This window comes from Syngnathus floridae, chromosome 7, assembly GCF_059516105.1.
Source record: "Syngnathus floridae isolate MCC-2025c chromosome 7, RoL_Sflo_1.0, whole genome shotgun sequence".
In the NCBI taxonomy this organism is placed as follows: domain Eukaryota; kingdom Metazoa; phylum Chordata; class Actinopteri; order Syngnathiformes; family Syngnathidae; genus Syngnathus; species Syngnathus floridae.
This window is the reverse complement of record NC_142419.1, coordinates 2,257,485-2,273,146: the sequence shown is the minus strand read 5'-3', so window position 1 is coordinate 2,273,146 and position 15,662 is coordinate 2,257,485. Positions and strand designations below refer to the sequence as shown.

Sequence of the window (15,662 nt, the reverse complement as noted above, 5' to 3'; positions counted from 1 at the left end):
ATTGAACTCAACCAATCTGTCTAAGTCTCATTTCTGCTTCAGTGTCTTTGCATTTTCCTAAATCTGAAGAAATCAAACGAGCACGCAGTGAGTAAATTGGATAACAGGTGATTGGCAAAGGCTTTTGCCGTGAGGCGCAGATAACGCGCTCCCTAAATTGTGGACAAAATCCAACACTTTGAAAACTTATTTCTATTAAATTATTCGACTCTCCATACATATATAGGAATAGGACTGTACTGATTTTAATATAGGAGCTTAACAGATTTTTGTTGGCGGTGTGCCGCGAGATTTTTTCCAATGAAAAGGTGTGCTGTGATTGAAAAAAGGTTGGGAAACACTGCTCTAAATCATACAATTGAGTAAAATAAAACATACATTTTGATTTGTATTCAAATTTCCAAGATTCTTGTGATAAACAATGAGAAAATGATTGAAAAGTAACTAAAGAAACTACAAGAAAGTGAAAATGTCTAATCATTTGCTAGCTGAGTCGCTCCCCATTCGGGGAGGCCATCCATTTACTTGCTAAGCTAGTTGTCAAAACAGTCCAATTGCCACGAAAAGTAGCTATGTGCACGTGTGCAGTACACACACACACGAGACTGATAAGGTGTCAAGAGGTAACAAGCTTGCAGACAGAACCACAAAGCTGCAGCGCAAAAGACACTTCAAATTTTATACACACAAGAAGAGGCAGATTAAATCACAGAAACATTTTTAAAGATGTGCAGCGACAAAGTCCATAGAGTGAAATTCCATTATGGACGAAAAAGGGGCAAGATTAGACAATGGCATCTATAAATGACCAGAAGACAGACCTATCCTACCAAAGAACCTATGCAAATGGGCAGCAATATTGAGCCATGGTGCGTGTCACATGGCTCAAGAGGAGGGATAGTGGGGCAGGTCATTCAGTTTTATACAACATATGGATTTGATTCATATTCAAAACATTTTCAAAACAAAAAAAACAACATTTTTTGTAGAGCTTGTTTCAACAAAAACAAAAACACCGAATGCCTTCAATTTAAAAGATCAATTTGACCTTTGCAGGATGATCTGCTATGTCGGATCTGGACTGCCATGAAAGTATGATGTTTATATGTGTACTTTGTCAACAGCCGCTGTAGATGTTAAAGAATGGGATGAATATCTAGAATGAATGTGTCACGGTCGGGTGGAGCATGGAGCAGGACGACCAAGTGCAGCTTGGACCAGGGTTTATTGGTGAACTCAAAAAGGCAAACTAACAGACTCGGCAACCGACATGACTCATTAACAAAACCTAACAACAAGACTGACCGAAAAAGACGTGAAACAAAATGACCGGGTGACATTACCAATGACAGCAACTGGAACCAAAAAGACATCATGACGTTGACACATAACAATGATCCGACAGGGAGTGAGGGGCAGACAGGACTTATATACATGAAAGGTAACGACAGGCACGTGGGAATAATCACACTGATCATGCGCACACAGGAGGGGAGGGGCGAGCACACAGACAGAAACCAAGACAACAGACACATAGTGGAGCAGTTGGGGACGAGACGTGACAGAACCCCCCCACGGCTCCCGACGTCCCAAAAAAAAAACTAGGGGAACCGAACCGCACTCGGGCGGCGACCAGGGGAACCGAATCGCACTCGGGCGGCGACTTGGGGAACCGAACCGCACACGGGCGGCGACTTGGGGAACCGAACCGGACTCGGGCGGCAACTTGGGAAACCGAACCGCACCGCACTCGGGCGGCGACCTGGGGAACCGAACCGCACCGCACTCGGGCGGCGACTTGGGGAACCGAACCGCACCGCACTCGGGCGGCGACTTGGGGAACCGAACCGCACCGCACTCGGGCGGCGACTTGGGGAACCGAACCGCACTCGGCGGCGACTTGGGGAACCGAACCGCACTCGGGCGGCGACTTGGGGAACCGAACCACACTCGGGCGGCGACTTGGGGAACCGAACCGCACTCGGGCGGCGACTTGGGGAACAGAACCGGACTCGGGCGGCGACTTCGGGGACAGAACCGCACTCGGGCGGCGATTTGGGGAACCGAACCGCACCGCACTCGGGCGGCGACTTGGGGAACCGAACCGCACCGCACTCGGGCGGCGACTTGGGGAACCGAGCCGCACCGCACTCGGGCGGCGACTTGGGGAACCGAACCGCACTCGGGCGGCGATTTGGGGAACCGAACCGCACCGCACTCGGGCGGCGACTTGGGGAACCGAACCGCACCGCACTCGGGCGGCGACTTGGGGAACCGAGCCGCACCGCACTCGGGCGGCGACTTGGGGAACCGAACCGCACTCGGGCGGCGACTTGGGGAACCGAACCGCACTCGGGCGGTGACTTGGGGAACCGAACCGCACACGGGCGGCGACTTGGGCAACCGAAACGCACTCGGGCGGCGACTTGGGGAACAGAACCGCACTCGGGCGGCGACTTGGGGGACCGAACCGCACACGGGCGGCGACTTGGGCAACCGAAACGCACTCGGGCGGCGACTTGGGGAACAGAACCGCACTCGGGCGGCGACTTGGGGGACAGAACCGCACTCGGGCGGCGACTTGGGGGACAGAACTGCACTCGGGCGGCGACTTGGGGAACCGAACCGCACTCGGGCGGCAACTTTGGGGACAGAACCGCACTCGGGCGGCGACTTGGGAGACAGAACCGCACTCGGGCGGCGACTTGGGGAACCGAACTGCACTCGGGCGGCGACTTGGGGGACCGAACCGCACTCGGGCGGCAACTTGGGAGACAGAACCGCACTCGGGCGGCGACTTGGGGAACCGAACCGCACTCGGGCGGCGACTTGGGGAACCGAACCGCACTCGGGCGGCGACTTGGGGAACCGAACCGCACTCGGGCGGCGACTTGGGGAACCGAACCGCACTCGGGCGGCGACTTGGGGTACCGAACCGCACTCGGGCGGCGACTTGGGGGACAGAACCGCACTCGGACGGCGACTTGGGGGACAGAACCGCACTCGGGCGGCGACTTGGGGGACAGAACCGCACTCGGGCGTCGACTTGGGGGACAGAACCGCACTCTGGCGGCGACTTGGAGGACAGAACCGCACTCTGGTGGCGACTTGGGGGACAGAACCGCACTCTGGCGGCGACTTGGGGGACAGAACAGCACTCTGGCGGCGACTTGGGGGACAGAACCGCACTCTGGCGGCGACTTGGGGGACAGAACCGCACTCGGGCGGCGACTTGGGAGACAGAACCGCACTCGGGCGGCGACTTGGGGAACCGAACCGCACTCGGGCGGCAACTTTGGGGACAGAACCGCACTCGGGCGGCGACTTGGGGGACAGAACCGCACTCGGGCGGCGACTTGGGAGACAGAACCGCACTCGGGCGGCGACTCGGGGAACCAAACCGCACTCGGGCGGCGACTTGGGGAACCGAACCGCACTCGGGCGGCGACTTGGGGAACCGAACCGCACTCAGGCGGCGACTTGGGGAACCGAACCGCACTCGGGCGGCGACTTGGGGAACTGGACCGCACTCGGGCGGCGACTTGGGGGACGGAACCGCACTCGGGCGGCGACTTGGGGGACAGAACCGCACTCTGGCGGCGACTTGGGGGACAGAACCGCACTCTGGCGGCGACTTGGGGGACAGACTGTCACGGTCGGGTGGAGCATGGAGCAGGACGACCAAGTGCAGCTTGGACCAGGGTTTATTGGTGAACTCAAAAAGACAAGCTAACAGACTCGGCAACCGACATGACTCATTAACAAAACCTAACAACAAGACTGACCGAAAAAGACGTGAAACAAAATGACCGGGTGACATTACCAATGACAGCAACTGGAACCAAAAAGACATCGTGACGTTGACACATAACAATGATCCGACAGGGAGTGAGGGGCAGACAGGACTTATATACATGAAAGGTAACGAGAGGCAGGTGGCAATAATCACACTGATCATGCGCACACAGGAGGGGAGGGGCGAGCACACAGACAGAAACCAAGACAATAGACACATAGTGGAGCAGTTGGGGACGAGACGTGACAGAATGTGGATAATTTGTTTCAGGTAACTAACTATAAGAGTAACTGAAAAAAGAAATAATTGATTGCTTATGGCAAAACAAGCTGCAAAGACAGAAAAAATTGAATATGTCATATGTATGGATTTGCGATCGATTATTTATGTTGTACCGTTGCCATTGACCAAAGATTGTGTGAAATCTGTCACGTCTACTGGATTGTGAAATGTGTGACAGAGCATTCTATATAATATCCATTGAGAGAGAAAAAAAAAAAAAGAAGCCATTGCTTTCAGAGAATGTAGTCAAACGAAATGGTATATACATAAATGCCAAGATCTGGGAAAAAAGCTGGTAAAAACCAAAATATCTTTAAATTTGAGAGGTGACGATGATTTGACCGAAATTGATGCAATTGGAGTCCCTAGAGGAGTTCCTGATTAATAAGAATTAAATGACCAAATTGCAGCAGGATGGGAGTCCTCCATTTGCTGCTGGTGAACGATGAACAAGAACGTAGACAGGATAAATTACATCCATTACAACATGCAGAAATTGGGCAAACGGACACAAGTGGGGCTCGAGGCGGTGCATGAACAGCTAGCCACGCCTTCCCTAATGTCGATCCAGAACCACAGTGCTCATGATATGTTGTTGTCTGAGAAAGGAGGCGTCTGCGCAATGTTTGGAGAACAATGCTGCACCTTCATCCCCAGCAACACCGCCCCTGATGGGAGCCTGACGGATTGCAGGCCTGCGATCCCTCAAAACGAGGATGAAAGAGCACTACAAGTGGATGACTACTTTTGGGAAGTATAATGCCATTGTGTCCTCAATTTTACCATCAGTTGCAGTGTTTGCTGCTATGCTCACCTTGTATGGATGTTGCATACCATGTCTTCGTGCTCTGTTTAATCGTCTCGTCACTACAGTAATATCGCCCATGGAGGACGAGATTGCTCAGATATACCTAATGTCTGAGCGGCAACATGATGATGTTGATGGCAAAATTCCTGCATCTGTGTTACCAGACTTTTCCCAGATCCGTGGTATTCTGAATGACGACATCGCAACGTTTATCCTTTGGTGTAAACATATTTGTCCTCATGAATGTGATCCGACGACTGAGAGTCGAGAAAAGGGGTTGTTTACGGTGATGTGTGAATTTGAGCAAATATGTGATAAACAGTGGGGAAATGTCAGGATAATTGGTTTCGTAGAAGCGCTGGCCGGCCTGAACCGGAGGTCTCATACCTTCGCTCAAGGCCAACACATCTGCCAGGTTTTAGGGAGTTCTTTTACTCCCTTCTTTGTCTTATCTGTGAGAGGCCCTCACTAGTTATGAACAGGACACCTTTGTTCCTTGTTTAGCTAAAGAGAAGTTCTTTATTATACCTTGTAGTTCCTATTTATGAATTGTTGTTGACCGGGACAGTTTTTAAGTTATCCCATATTTACTCAATGTTTGGTTAAGTAGACTTCATGCAAGTTATCGCACATCTACTTAACGTTTGTTGGAGTGTATGCACGAGAGGTATCTGATGATTTACTCATCATTATTATTGTGTGAAACGTAGCAAGAAAGTCTAGAGCATTGTTTTACAGGGACACGGCATCCAGGAGTTGGATATCAACACCGTGCTGTCACAGTCAAGAATGCCGACCCTTACCGCCCTGGACTTGCAGACGGTGCCTGTGATCAGCTATTCTTGACAAATCTCAATGTGACTGTTAAAGGACGAACAATACTGCAAGTGGCCTACACAGAGAGACCAGCTGGAGTGAATTACACATGTTACATCCAAGGTAACGTGACCCACGTCTGCGTTAACAATGACTGCTCTCCAGGAGGAGACTGGATGGGAGCTTTGGACATCGCCGCTGTGTGCCAGGATTAGAGAGCCGTTTTCAAGGTGTAAGGGCTCTACTACCAACATGGCTGCACCATCGGACGGGACCTACTTTGTCCAGAAGTACAGAAGCACTGCCTCAACTGCATCCTATGAGTGCATGTGCCTGTTCAGAACGGATCGTGGTTTTGTGGTCACAAGAGTTGTCCGATGCTGCCTGCCAACTGGACACGAGTGTGTGCGCCAGTGTGAGTGACAGACCACACCTACAGACTAGAACATCATCAGCTTCTTAGACGTGACAGATGTGATAATGATAATGAGACGTGGATTGCGTAGATGTTGTTCTGTTGAGCATGTTTTACGGAAACTTGTTGATTTGACCGTCAAATATGCTTCGCAAGTAATGGATACACTGATGTACTGTTTCTGTGTTTTTCTTTTTCTTTTTTTTATTGATAGCATTCTGGTCGCCTAAGGCAGAGGGACTGTGTGAGAATTTTCCTGCTAATAACATCTGGCCAGCAGGTTTTTCGCTTACACAATAAGTTTGATCTGGGGTATTAAGGTAAAACCTCATCTTCACTGGAAAGTGTTGCTATCATTGTTTGTTGTTTTTTATTTTTACTATTCTTCTTTCTTCATTATACATTTATATGTGTTTTTTGTTTACTTGTCTTTGTTGTTTGGGGTGGCATAATCATATGATAAAACAGGAGGGAGATGTTAGGGTTTTTCAGATTATCCTTATCGTATGATTATGTTGGAATGCAACCGGTAATAAATAAGATAGTTGTCCCATCCTACACAAGGTCGTAAAACACCCCCTGAAATGTTTTGACTAGAGCACAAGGGCTTCCTATTCATCCTACTCTTACCCACACTCTGTTTCTCTTAATAAATATGCCCTTGCTGGAGGGAGAGTTTTAGACTTCACTCCTTCAACGTGTGAGCTCTCCACCTGCAGGTGTCTAAAAGGACTTGCTTGTCTCTTGTGTGGTTCTTGCAAAATAAGTTGGAGTGAGCAAATCTCTAACACACAAATTGAGCCACTTCTGCCGAACCAGATGAGGTGGCTCAGGCATTTTATTAGGATGGCTCCTGGACGCCTCCCTGGTGAGGTGTTCCAGGCATGTCCCTCCGGAAGGAGACTCCGGGTATGACCCAGGACACACTGAATGGCTATGTCTCTCAGCTGGCCTTGGGGGAACGCCTCCAAATCCCCCGGGATGAGCTGGACAAAGTGGCTGGGGAAAGGGATGGATGGATATCTATCTGATCAGGATCTATAGATGTTTTGCTCGTGCACTTTAGAATAGACCTCATCTCATCTTGAGTGACTGGCCTCAGCACAAAAGCTGCTACAGCGGATTTAGCCTCCTCAAAATGATTCCAGTGCAGCTGCTGATCAGGGATGACCTTGGCTACTTGCTGTGCAATATCAACAAAGTAGTTACTGAAACGTTCATATATTATATCCTTGTTGTTTGTCGCTATTGTTTATACTGAAATAATTGGGGTGTTCAAAGTTTATTCCACAACCTGTAATCAAATTGATTATATTCCAGTTTCTTGGTGTACTCATTATTTTCTAAGAGCTTCTTAAAGTATTCCTTCTTATCTCTTCTCAATAGATAATCAACCTTATTTCCATAACCTTTATATTTTGTAAAAGATTTTCAGTTCAATCTTTTAAAAAAAAAATTACATTTTTCCTGCATGCTTTTTTTGCTAGTCCCACAGAGCCATGGTTTTCTCGTTTTTTTCTGACATTGCCGAAATCTTTGACTAATCATCATAGAGTGGAAGCAATGCTTTTGGAAAACATTCATATGCCCTGTTTATATCTGCTTTAATATAAATGTCATCCCATTGTTTCAGCATTTCTTGTTCTAAATCTGTCATTTTTCATTTTTAATTCTTCTGAAAGTTTCTTTCGTTGTTGTTTTTTTTCCCCAATTATCTTTTTGATCACAGATGGAAAAGACTGGCAGATGGTTTGAAATGAATGCATTGAACATGCTGTGCAGTTTTGTATCCTACCCTTTTTGTTATGGTGGTTGATGTTAAACTATTGTCTCTCTCGTGCAACATTTTGAATGACAATGGACTTCCGCCTCCGAAGACTGACATTGCGCAAGGATACGTAACATCAAATATGTGAATTTGAATGGACTGTTTGTTTTGAGCTTAGACTTAGCCGCAATGAGAGATGTGGCTTGCCAGGCTAGGTAATGTCAAGTCCAGAGTAGTACAGCCTTCTCACCTTTTTGTCAGAGGAGAATATGTAGAGGGCCAAAGGTTTGTCTCTCTTATTGATGAAATTAATGGCTTCATCTAGGCCACTCACAGTCACTATCGGCAACAGAGGACCAAATATTTCTTCCTGCATCAGCTTGGAATCAGGGGGCACATCCTTCAATATGGTCGGAGCTGTTTGAGCAATCATTCAGTTAACACAAACGATCATCTTACACAGCTATGTGCTTTATATGAAGAGCACACCTACCAATATAGCGCTGTGAGGCATCATACTGGCCACCAAGTACTGGTGCATACCCCTCCATCAGACCCACAACTCTGTTGAAGTGAGTTTGGTTAATGATGCGACCATAGTCTGGTGATGATTTGGGGTCTGGACCATAAAATTCCTGTGATAAAGTTGTCCATCAACTGAAATTCCATCCTGTCATACTTGAAGGGAGACCTACGTACTATAACATTGTACATTACCAAAAGTGTTTGTCGGATGCATTCCACCACACGGCCTTGTACACAAGGTTCACACAGTATGTAGTCTGGAGCAATACACGTCTGCCCACAGTTGACAAATTTTCCCCATGTTATACGACTAAAGAAACAGAAGCAAAACAAAAAATAAAATCAGGCACTAATACAGAGTACTAGTACAGAGTACAACATACACGACATGTAAAGGTCATTGCATAAAAGGTTTTGGTCTTTAGTACGTAGTAAAGCATGGACATTCAAAAAACAAATGCATTTATTAATAGCATTAAAAAAATATTTCACCAAAAAAACTGCTATCAGTGATTCTCATATAAATACGACACTGTTATTATGAATAACAGTTTCCATCACTTCAGCACCTGCAGGTCAGATTTATGAAAGATGTTTATTTTATGAGGTAAAATCACATCAAACAGCAAACATTCTGACCAAATACATCATCTTGAAGAATCAGCGAAAAAATACATCCAAATAAAGTAATCAAAACGGCAGCACAGTGAGGGGTATCTGAAAATCAGAGCAGAGCTTTAACTCACAAACACCTGGTGACAGAGGTGAGGAAACGGGAAACACTTCGTTCGATTAACGTATTTAAAACATTTGAAGGTCTCACTGTCCGATCCACCGCTTTACCGTCATTTTATCTTGTTGTTATCTACCGGTTACTCTGGCTTCCTTGATTAATTTTCAGAATTCGTGGCTGATCTAGTGACAAATGCGGATAATATAATAATCATGGGCGATTTCAATATCCACATGAATTTACCGTCAGAGCCACTTACTTCGGCGTTTCAGACTTTAACTGATACGTTTGGTTTTACGCAAGCCGTACAGGCAGCAACGCATAAGAATGGAAATACCTTACATCTGGTCTTATCCCAAGTACTGGCAACCTCAAATATAACAGTCCTGCCATACACTACTGTTTTGTCTGATCATTACTTAATAAAATTGGAAGTTTTAGTTCTTTTTCAAAGACAAGAGAGCAATCTGACTTATAGCAGTCGTAATATTAACTCCATGACTGCAACTGCGCTATCTGAGTTACTGTCGCCGGCAATTGCCATATTTCCCGCATATATCGGCTCCATTGATAATCTTACAAATGAATTTAATGCGACATTGTTAAATGCCATCGACTCTGTGGCGCCGCTACGTCTGAAAACTCACCGTAGATTGCCTACTCTGTAGTTCACAGATGAAACACGTACGCTTAAGCAATTATGCAGAAAGCATGAGCCCAAATGGCGTTTAACCAAACTTGAGGTTTTCCATCAGGCATGGCGTGACAGCCTCCTGAAATATAAAGATGCGCTTATCTTAGCAAAAACTCGTTATTTTTTGCAAGTCATTAATCTCAATAAAAACAATCCTAAATACCTATTTGATACAGTGACAAAGCTAACACGGCGCCAGCCGACCCCCGATAGCTCCTTCCACTCAGCTGACGAGTTCATGAAATGTTTCGCTCGAAAGATTGAATCCATTAGGAATAAGATCAAGATGACCATTCCAATCGCTCAGTCGAGACCGCCAGCGCTGACGATCATGCAATAACCCTCTCAAATTTTAAAAGCTTGTCCCATGATAGGCTTACACAATTGGTTAGTGCGGCTAAACAAACAACATGTTTACTCGACCCGCTTCCAGCCAAACTATCCATCCATCCATCCATCCATCTTCTTCCGCTTATCCGGGGTCGGGTCGCGGGGGCAGCAGCTTTAGGAGGGACTCCCAGACTTCCCTCTCCCCAGCCACTTCGTCCAGCTCATCCCGGGGGATCCCAAGGCGTTCCCAGGCCAGGCGAGAGACGTAGTCTCTCCAGCGCGTCCTGGGTCGTCCCCGGGGTCTCCTACCGGTGGGACATGCCCGGAACACCTCCCCAGGGAGGCGTCCAGGAGGCATCCTGATGAGATGCCCCAGCCACCTCATCTGGCTCCTCTCAACGTGGAGGAGTAGCGACTCTACTCCGAGTCTCTCCCGGATGACCGAGCTTCTCACCCTATCTCTAAGGGAGAGCCCGGACATCCTGCGGAGAAAACTCATTTCGGCCGCTTGTATCCGAGATCTCGTTCTTTCGGTCACGACCCATAGCTCGTGACCATAGGTGAGGGTAGGAGCGTATATCGACCGGTAAATTGAGAGCTTTGCCTTTTGGCTCAGCTCTCTCTTCACCACAACGGACCGGTACAGGGTCCGCATTACTGCCGACGCTGCACCGATCCGCCTGTCGATCTCACGCTCCATCCTCCCCTCACTCGTGAACAAGACTCCAAGATACTTGAACTCCTCCACTTGGGGCAGGATCTCATCCCTGATCCGGAGAGGGCATTCCACCCTTTTCCGATCAAGGACCATGGACTCGGATTTGGAGGTGCTGACCCTCATCCCGACCGCTTCACACTCGGCTGCGAACCGTTCCAGCGAGAGCTGGAGATCACGGCCTGAAGAAGCCAACAGCACCACGTCATCTGCAAAAAGCAGAGACGCGATGCTGAGGTCCCCAAACCGGAACCCCTCAACGCCTCGGCTGTGCCTAGAAATTCTGTCCATAAAAATTATGAACAGAATCGGTGACAAAGGGCAGCCTTGGCGGAGTCCAACCCTCACTGGGAACGAATCCGACTTACTGCCGGAAATGCGGACCAGACTCTGGCATCGGTGATACAGGGACCGAACCGCCCTTATCAGTTGGCTCGGCACCCCGTACTCCCGAAGCACCCTCCACAGAACCTCCCGAGGGACACGGTCGAACGCCTTCTCCAAGCCCACAAAACACATGTGGACTGGTTGGGCGAACTCCTATGCACCCTCGAGGATCCTGCCAAGGGTGTAGAGCTGGTCCACCGTTCCACGGCCAGGACGAAAGCCACACTGCTCCTCCTGAATCCGAGGTTTGACCTCCCGATGGACCCTCCTCTCCAGCACCCCTGAATAGACCTTACTAGGGAGGCTTAGGAGTGTGATTCCCCTGTAATTGGAACACACCCTCCGGTCCCCCTTCTTAAAGAGGGGAACCACCACCCCAGTCTGCCAATCCAGAGGCACTGTCCCCGATGTCCACGCAACGTTGTAGAGGCGTGTCAGCCATGACAGCCCCACAACATCCAGAGCCCTTAAGAACTCCGGGCGGATCTCATCCACCCCCGGGGCTTTGCCACCGAGGAGTTTTTTAAGTACCTCAGTGACTTCGACCCCAGAGATTGGAGAATCCGCCTCAGAGTCTCCAGGCCCTGCTTCCTCAATGGAATTGAGGAGGTCTTCGAAGTATTCTCCCCACCGACTCACGACGTCCCGAGTCGAGGTCAGCAGCACGCCATCCCCACTGTAAAAAGTGTTGACGTTGCACTGCTTCCCCCTCCTGAGACGCCGGATGGTGGACCAGAATTTCCTCGAAGCCGTCCGAAAGTCATTCTCCATGCCCTCACCAAACTCCTCCCACTTCCGGGTTTTTGCCTCAGCAACCGCCGAAGCCGCGTTCCGCTTGGCCATCCGGTACCTGTCAGCTGCCTCCGGAGTCCTGCAGGCCAAAACGGCCCGATAGGACTCCTTCTTCAGCTTGACGGCATCCCTTACCGCCGGTGTCCACCAGCGGGGATTGCCGCCACGACAGGCACCAACTACCTTACGGCCACAGCTCCGGTCGGCCGCCTCAACAATGGAGGCGCGGAACATGGTCCACTCAGACTCAATGTCCCCCGCCTCCCCCGGGACGTGGGAAAAGCTCTGCCGGAGGTGGGAGTTGAAGCTCTTCCTGACAGGAGATTCTGCCAGATGTTCCCAGCAGACCCTCACAGAGCGCCAAACTATTTAAAGAATTATTTCAAATTTTAGGACCGTCCGTCTTAAATATAATTAATCTGTCTGTCTCCTCTGGGATAGTGCCAACAACCTTTAAAACCGATATCATTAAACCGCTACTTAAGCGACCAAATCTTGACCCGAACTGTCTCAGTAATGATAGGCCAGTTTCAAGCCTCCCATTCATAGCAAAACTTCTTAAAACAGTAATAGAGCAGCATCTTATTGATTACATGGTCGCCAATAATCGATATGAATCACTTCACTGGTTTCTTTTATATCAAGATGTTGTTTGATATAAAAGAAACCAGTGAAGTGATTAAAACAAGGAAAAACAAGATGAACTTAGTACAATTAATCGATATGAATCTTTTCAGTCTGGTTTTAGAGCTAATCATTCCACTGAGACAGTGTCAGGGTTTTCCAGGTTATCTTTATCGTAGGATTATGTTGGAATGCAACCTGTAATAAATAATCTAGCTAGATTAGTTTAATGCTTATGTTGGAATGCAACAGGTAATAAATATCCTACCTTGTCCCATCCTCCACAAGGTCGTAAAACATCCCCTGATATGTTTTGACTAGAGGACAAGGGCTTTATATTCAGCCTACTCATACCCCCACTCTGTTTCTCTTAATAAGTATGCCCTTGCAGGGTGGAGAGTTCAGACCTCCATTCAAACATCGCTGCACGCACAGCGACGAATGGACTCTCCACCTGCAGTTGTCTAAAAGGACTTACTTGTCTCCCGTGTGGTTCTTGCAAAATAAGTTGGAGTGAGCGAATCTCTAACAGACACCACTTGCTAAAGTGACGAATGATCTCTTCATAGCTATGGATTCAAACACTTCATCGGTATTGTTACTACTCGATCTTAGTGCTGCCTTCGACACAGTAGACTTCAATATTTTATTAGAGTGTCTTAAAAGTTGTGTTGGTATTTCAGGGTCAGCACTAGGCTGATTCTATTCCTATCTATCAGACAGGATGCACCGAGTGGTACATGGCAATACGTCCTCTGAGCTCTATAATGTTACGTGTGGTGTCCCACAGGAATCGGTAATTGGACCAATTCTATTTAAAGTTAAGTTAAAGTTAAAGTCCCAATGATCATCACACACACATCTAGGTGTGGTGAAATTTGTCCTCTGCATTTAACCCATCCCCGTGTGATTTTGATCCATCCCCTAGCGGAGAGGGGAGCAGTGAGCAGCAGCGGTGCCGTGCTCGGGAATCATTTGGTGATCTAACCCCCCAATTCCAACCCATGATGCTGAGTGCCAATATGATTCCCCTTGGGGACATAATACGTAAATATAATATTAGTTTTCAATGTTACGCAGATAACACCCAATTATATATGCCGTTATCAATGACAGATCCGTGGGACCATTGTAATCTTGAGGCATGCCTTACGGAGATCAAGCAATGGATGTCTTTCAACTTCCTTCATCTTAACCCAGATAAGACTGAGATGTTAATAATTGGTCCAGCTCGTTATCAACACTTATTTAAGGAAACCACTAAAACTAGATATAACTGTACTATCACTCAGAGCCATACTGTAACTAATCTCGGGGTAATATTTGACCAAACGCTCTCCTTTCAAAAGCACATTAAGAATATAACCAGAATTGCGTTTTTTCACCTTCGTAATAATGCTAAGATTCATCCAATCCTCTCGACCGATGATGCGGAAACTATTATACATGCGTTTATCACGTCGCGCCTGGACTACTGTAATGCATTATTCGCTGGTCTTCCTAAGTCCAGCATCAAAAGTCTACAGTTAGTACAAAATGCTGCTGCAAGGCTGCTCTCACGGACAAGATAATTTGATCACATTACCCCAATATTAGCCAACTTACATTGGCTCCCGGTCCATTTAAGATGTGACTTCAAGGTTCTTCTATTAACCTATAAATCATTGCATGGCTTAGCACCTTCATATCTCATCGACCTAGTTGTTTCTTATGTTCCGTCTCGTAACCTTCGTTCGCAAAACGCTAGTCTTTTAGTGACACCGAGGGACAAGAAAACGTCTGCAGGGTCTAGAGCCTTTTCTTTTCGGGCTCCAGAGCTTTGGAATGCCCTACCAATGGATATTAGAACTGCTACCTCAGTTGAAACATTTAAGACACGTTTAAAGACACATTTCTATGACATGGCCTTTAATTAACCTGTAGTGGTCGATTCGGTTGGAGTTTGTTTTTGAAATGATAGACAAGTTTGAAAGGGTGATGTGTGTCAGATATCGCAACCAAATACGTCATGTCGTAGTCGACAATCTTGACGATGTCAAAGAAGAAAAAGCAACAAGTATTTCACAAGTATTTTCCTTCAAAGCAACAGAGAAGAGAAGTCCCCCCAATGTTCTGACGAAGGAGGATTTCCCCTCCAAACAGTAATCGACCACGCCGCACTGCCATCCACTCATGCACGTCATAACAACGCTGTCAAAACGTTTTTTGTTTGTTTACTAAATGCTTTCATGTTTATTTGACTCCACTTATACTATATTATACTGTATCATTCATTTTATGCTCATGGAAATAGACCACCTGCAGTTCCTGTTCTTCCCTGTGGCAGAAGGGAGGAACACATCGTTAATCCATGTCTGCCAGCTGTGGCTAGACACGTCATCAAAGCAACAAAGACAGCGTGACACTTGTACTGAGGTCCACCACACAGCCCCCCAACCATGAACCGGCACAGAGGCACAGATGCGGTTCGGCGGGCGAGACGCAGACAATGGCGCGCCATAGTGGACTGTGGGTGTTGAGCCTCACAAACACAGGCAAATGTGAGTACAGAGCCCTGGGCAGTCAGGCAGGATGGATGCAGATAGAGCCTCTGCACCGCGGGGCAGGTACGGCGGAGGTCGGCCGCATCCGAAGTCCTACGAGGATGAGGGGAATGGGTGGATCTCTCACTGAGGGCACAGTCTTAAGGAAGAGGATGCAGCACACCAGCAGATGCCGCCAGGTAGTCACGCGTCTAACCCAGGTAGCAGAGCTGGCCGGAAAAAATTATGAGGCACTGCAGATCGGCCAGGTGGTTACCTACGTCCAACACAGCTAGCAGAGCTGGCCAGAAAAGCCCGGTGGGTTGCAGAAGGTTCGATCCACGGCGCCAGCTGATCAGGCAGGACAGCAGAGTCGAGCTGGTCCTGACTGAGGCGTGCAGCTATCCTGACAGCTAGGGTCAGGCTCAGGAAGCAAATGCTGAGATCCAGGCAGT

The 15,662-nt window shown here is 48.0% G+C and overlaps 1 protein-coding gene across 10 annotated transcripts in view; it reads right to left on the bottom strand.

Annotated features, from left to right (window-relative positions):
* Positions 1 to 15,662, bottom strand: part of LOC148394796 (aldehyde dehydrogenase family 3 member A2-like) — a 108,641-nt gene that overhangs the window by 46,293 nt on the left and 46,686 nt on the right. For 7 of the 10 annotated variants that reach the window (XM_088381597.1, XM_088381604.1, XM_088381603.1 and 4 more), the window contains 3 exons: positions 8,603 to 8,720; positions 8,379 to 8,520; positions 8,136 to 8,302 (listed from right to left, as the gene is read on the bottom strand). In XM_088381597.1, coding sequence (XP_088237723.1) covers positions 8,136 to 8,302; positions 8,379 to 8,520; positions 8,603 to 8,720 — 427 coding nt within the window. Of the gene's footprint in view, positions 1 to 8,135; positions 8,303 to 8,378; positions 8,521 to 8,602; positions 8,721 to 9,790; positions 9,917 to 15,662 lie in introns of those variants that run through there. The other 3 variants (XM_088381600.1, XM_088381605.1, XR_015859560.1) reach the window with 2 other exon arrangements.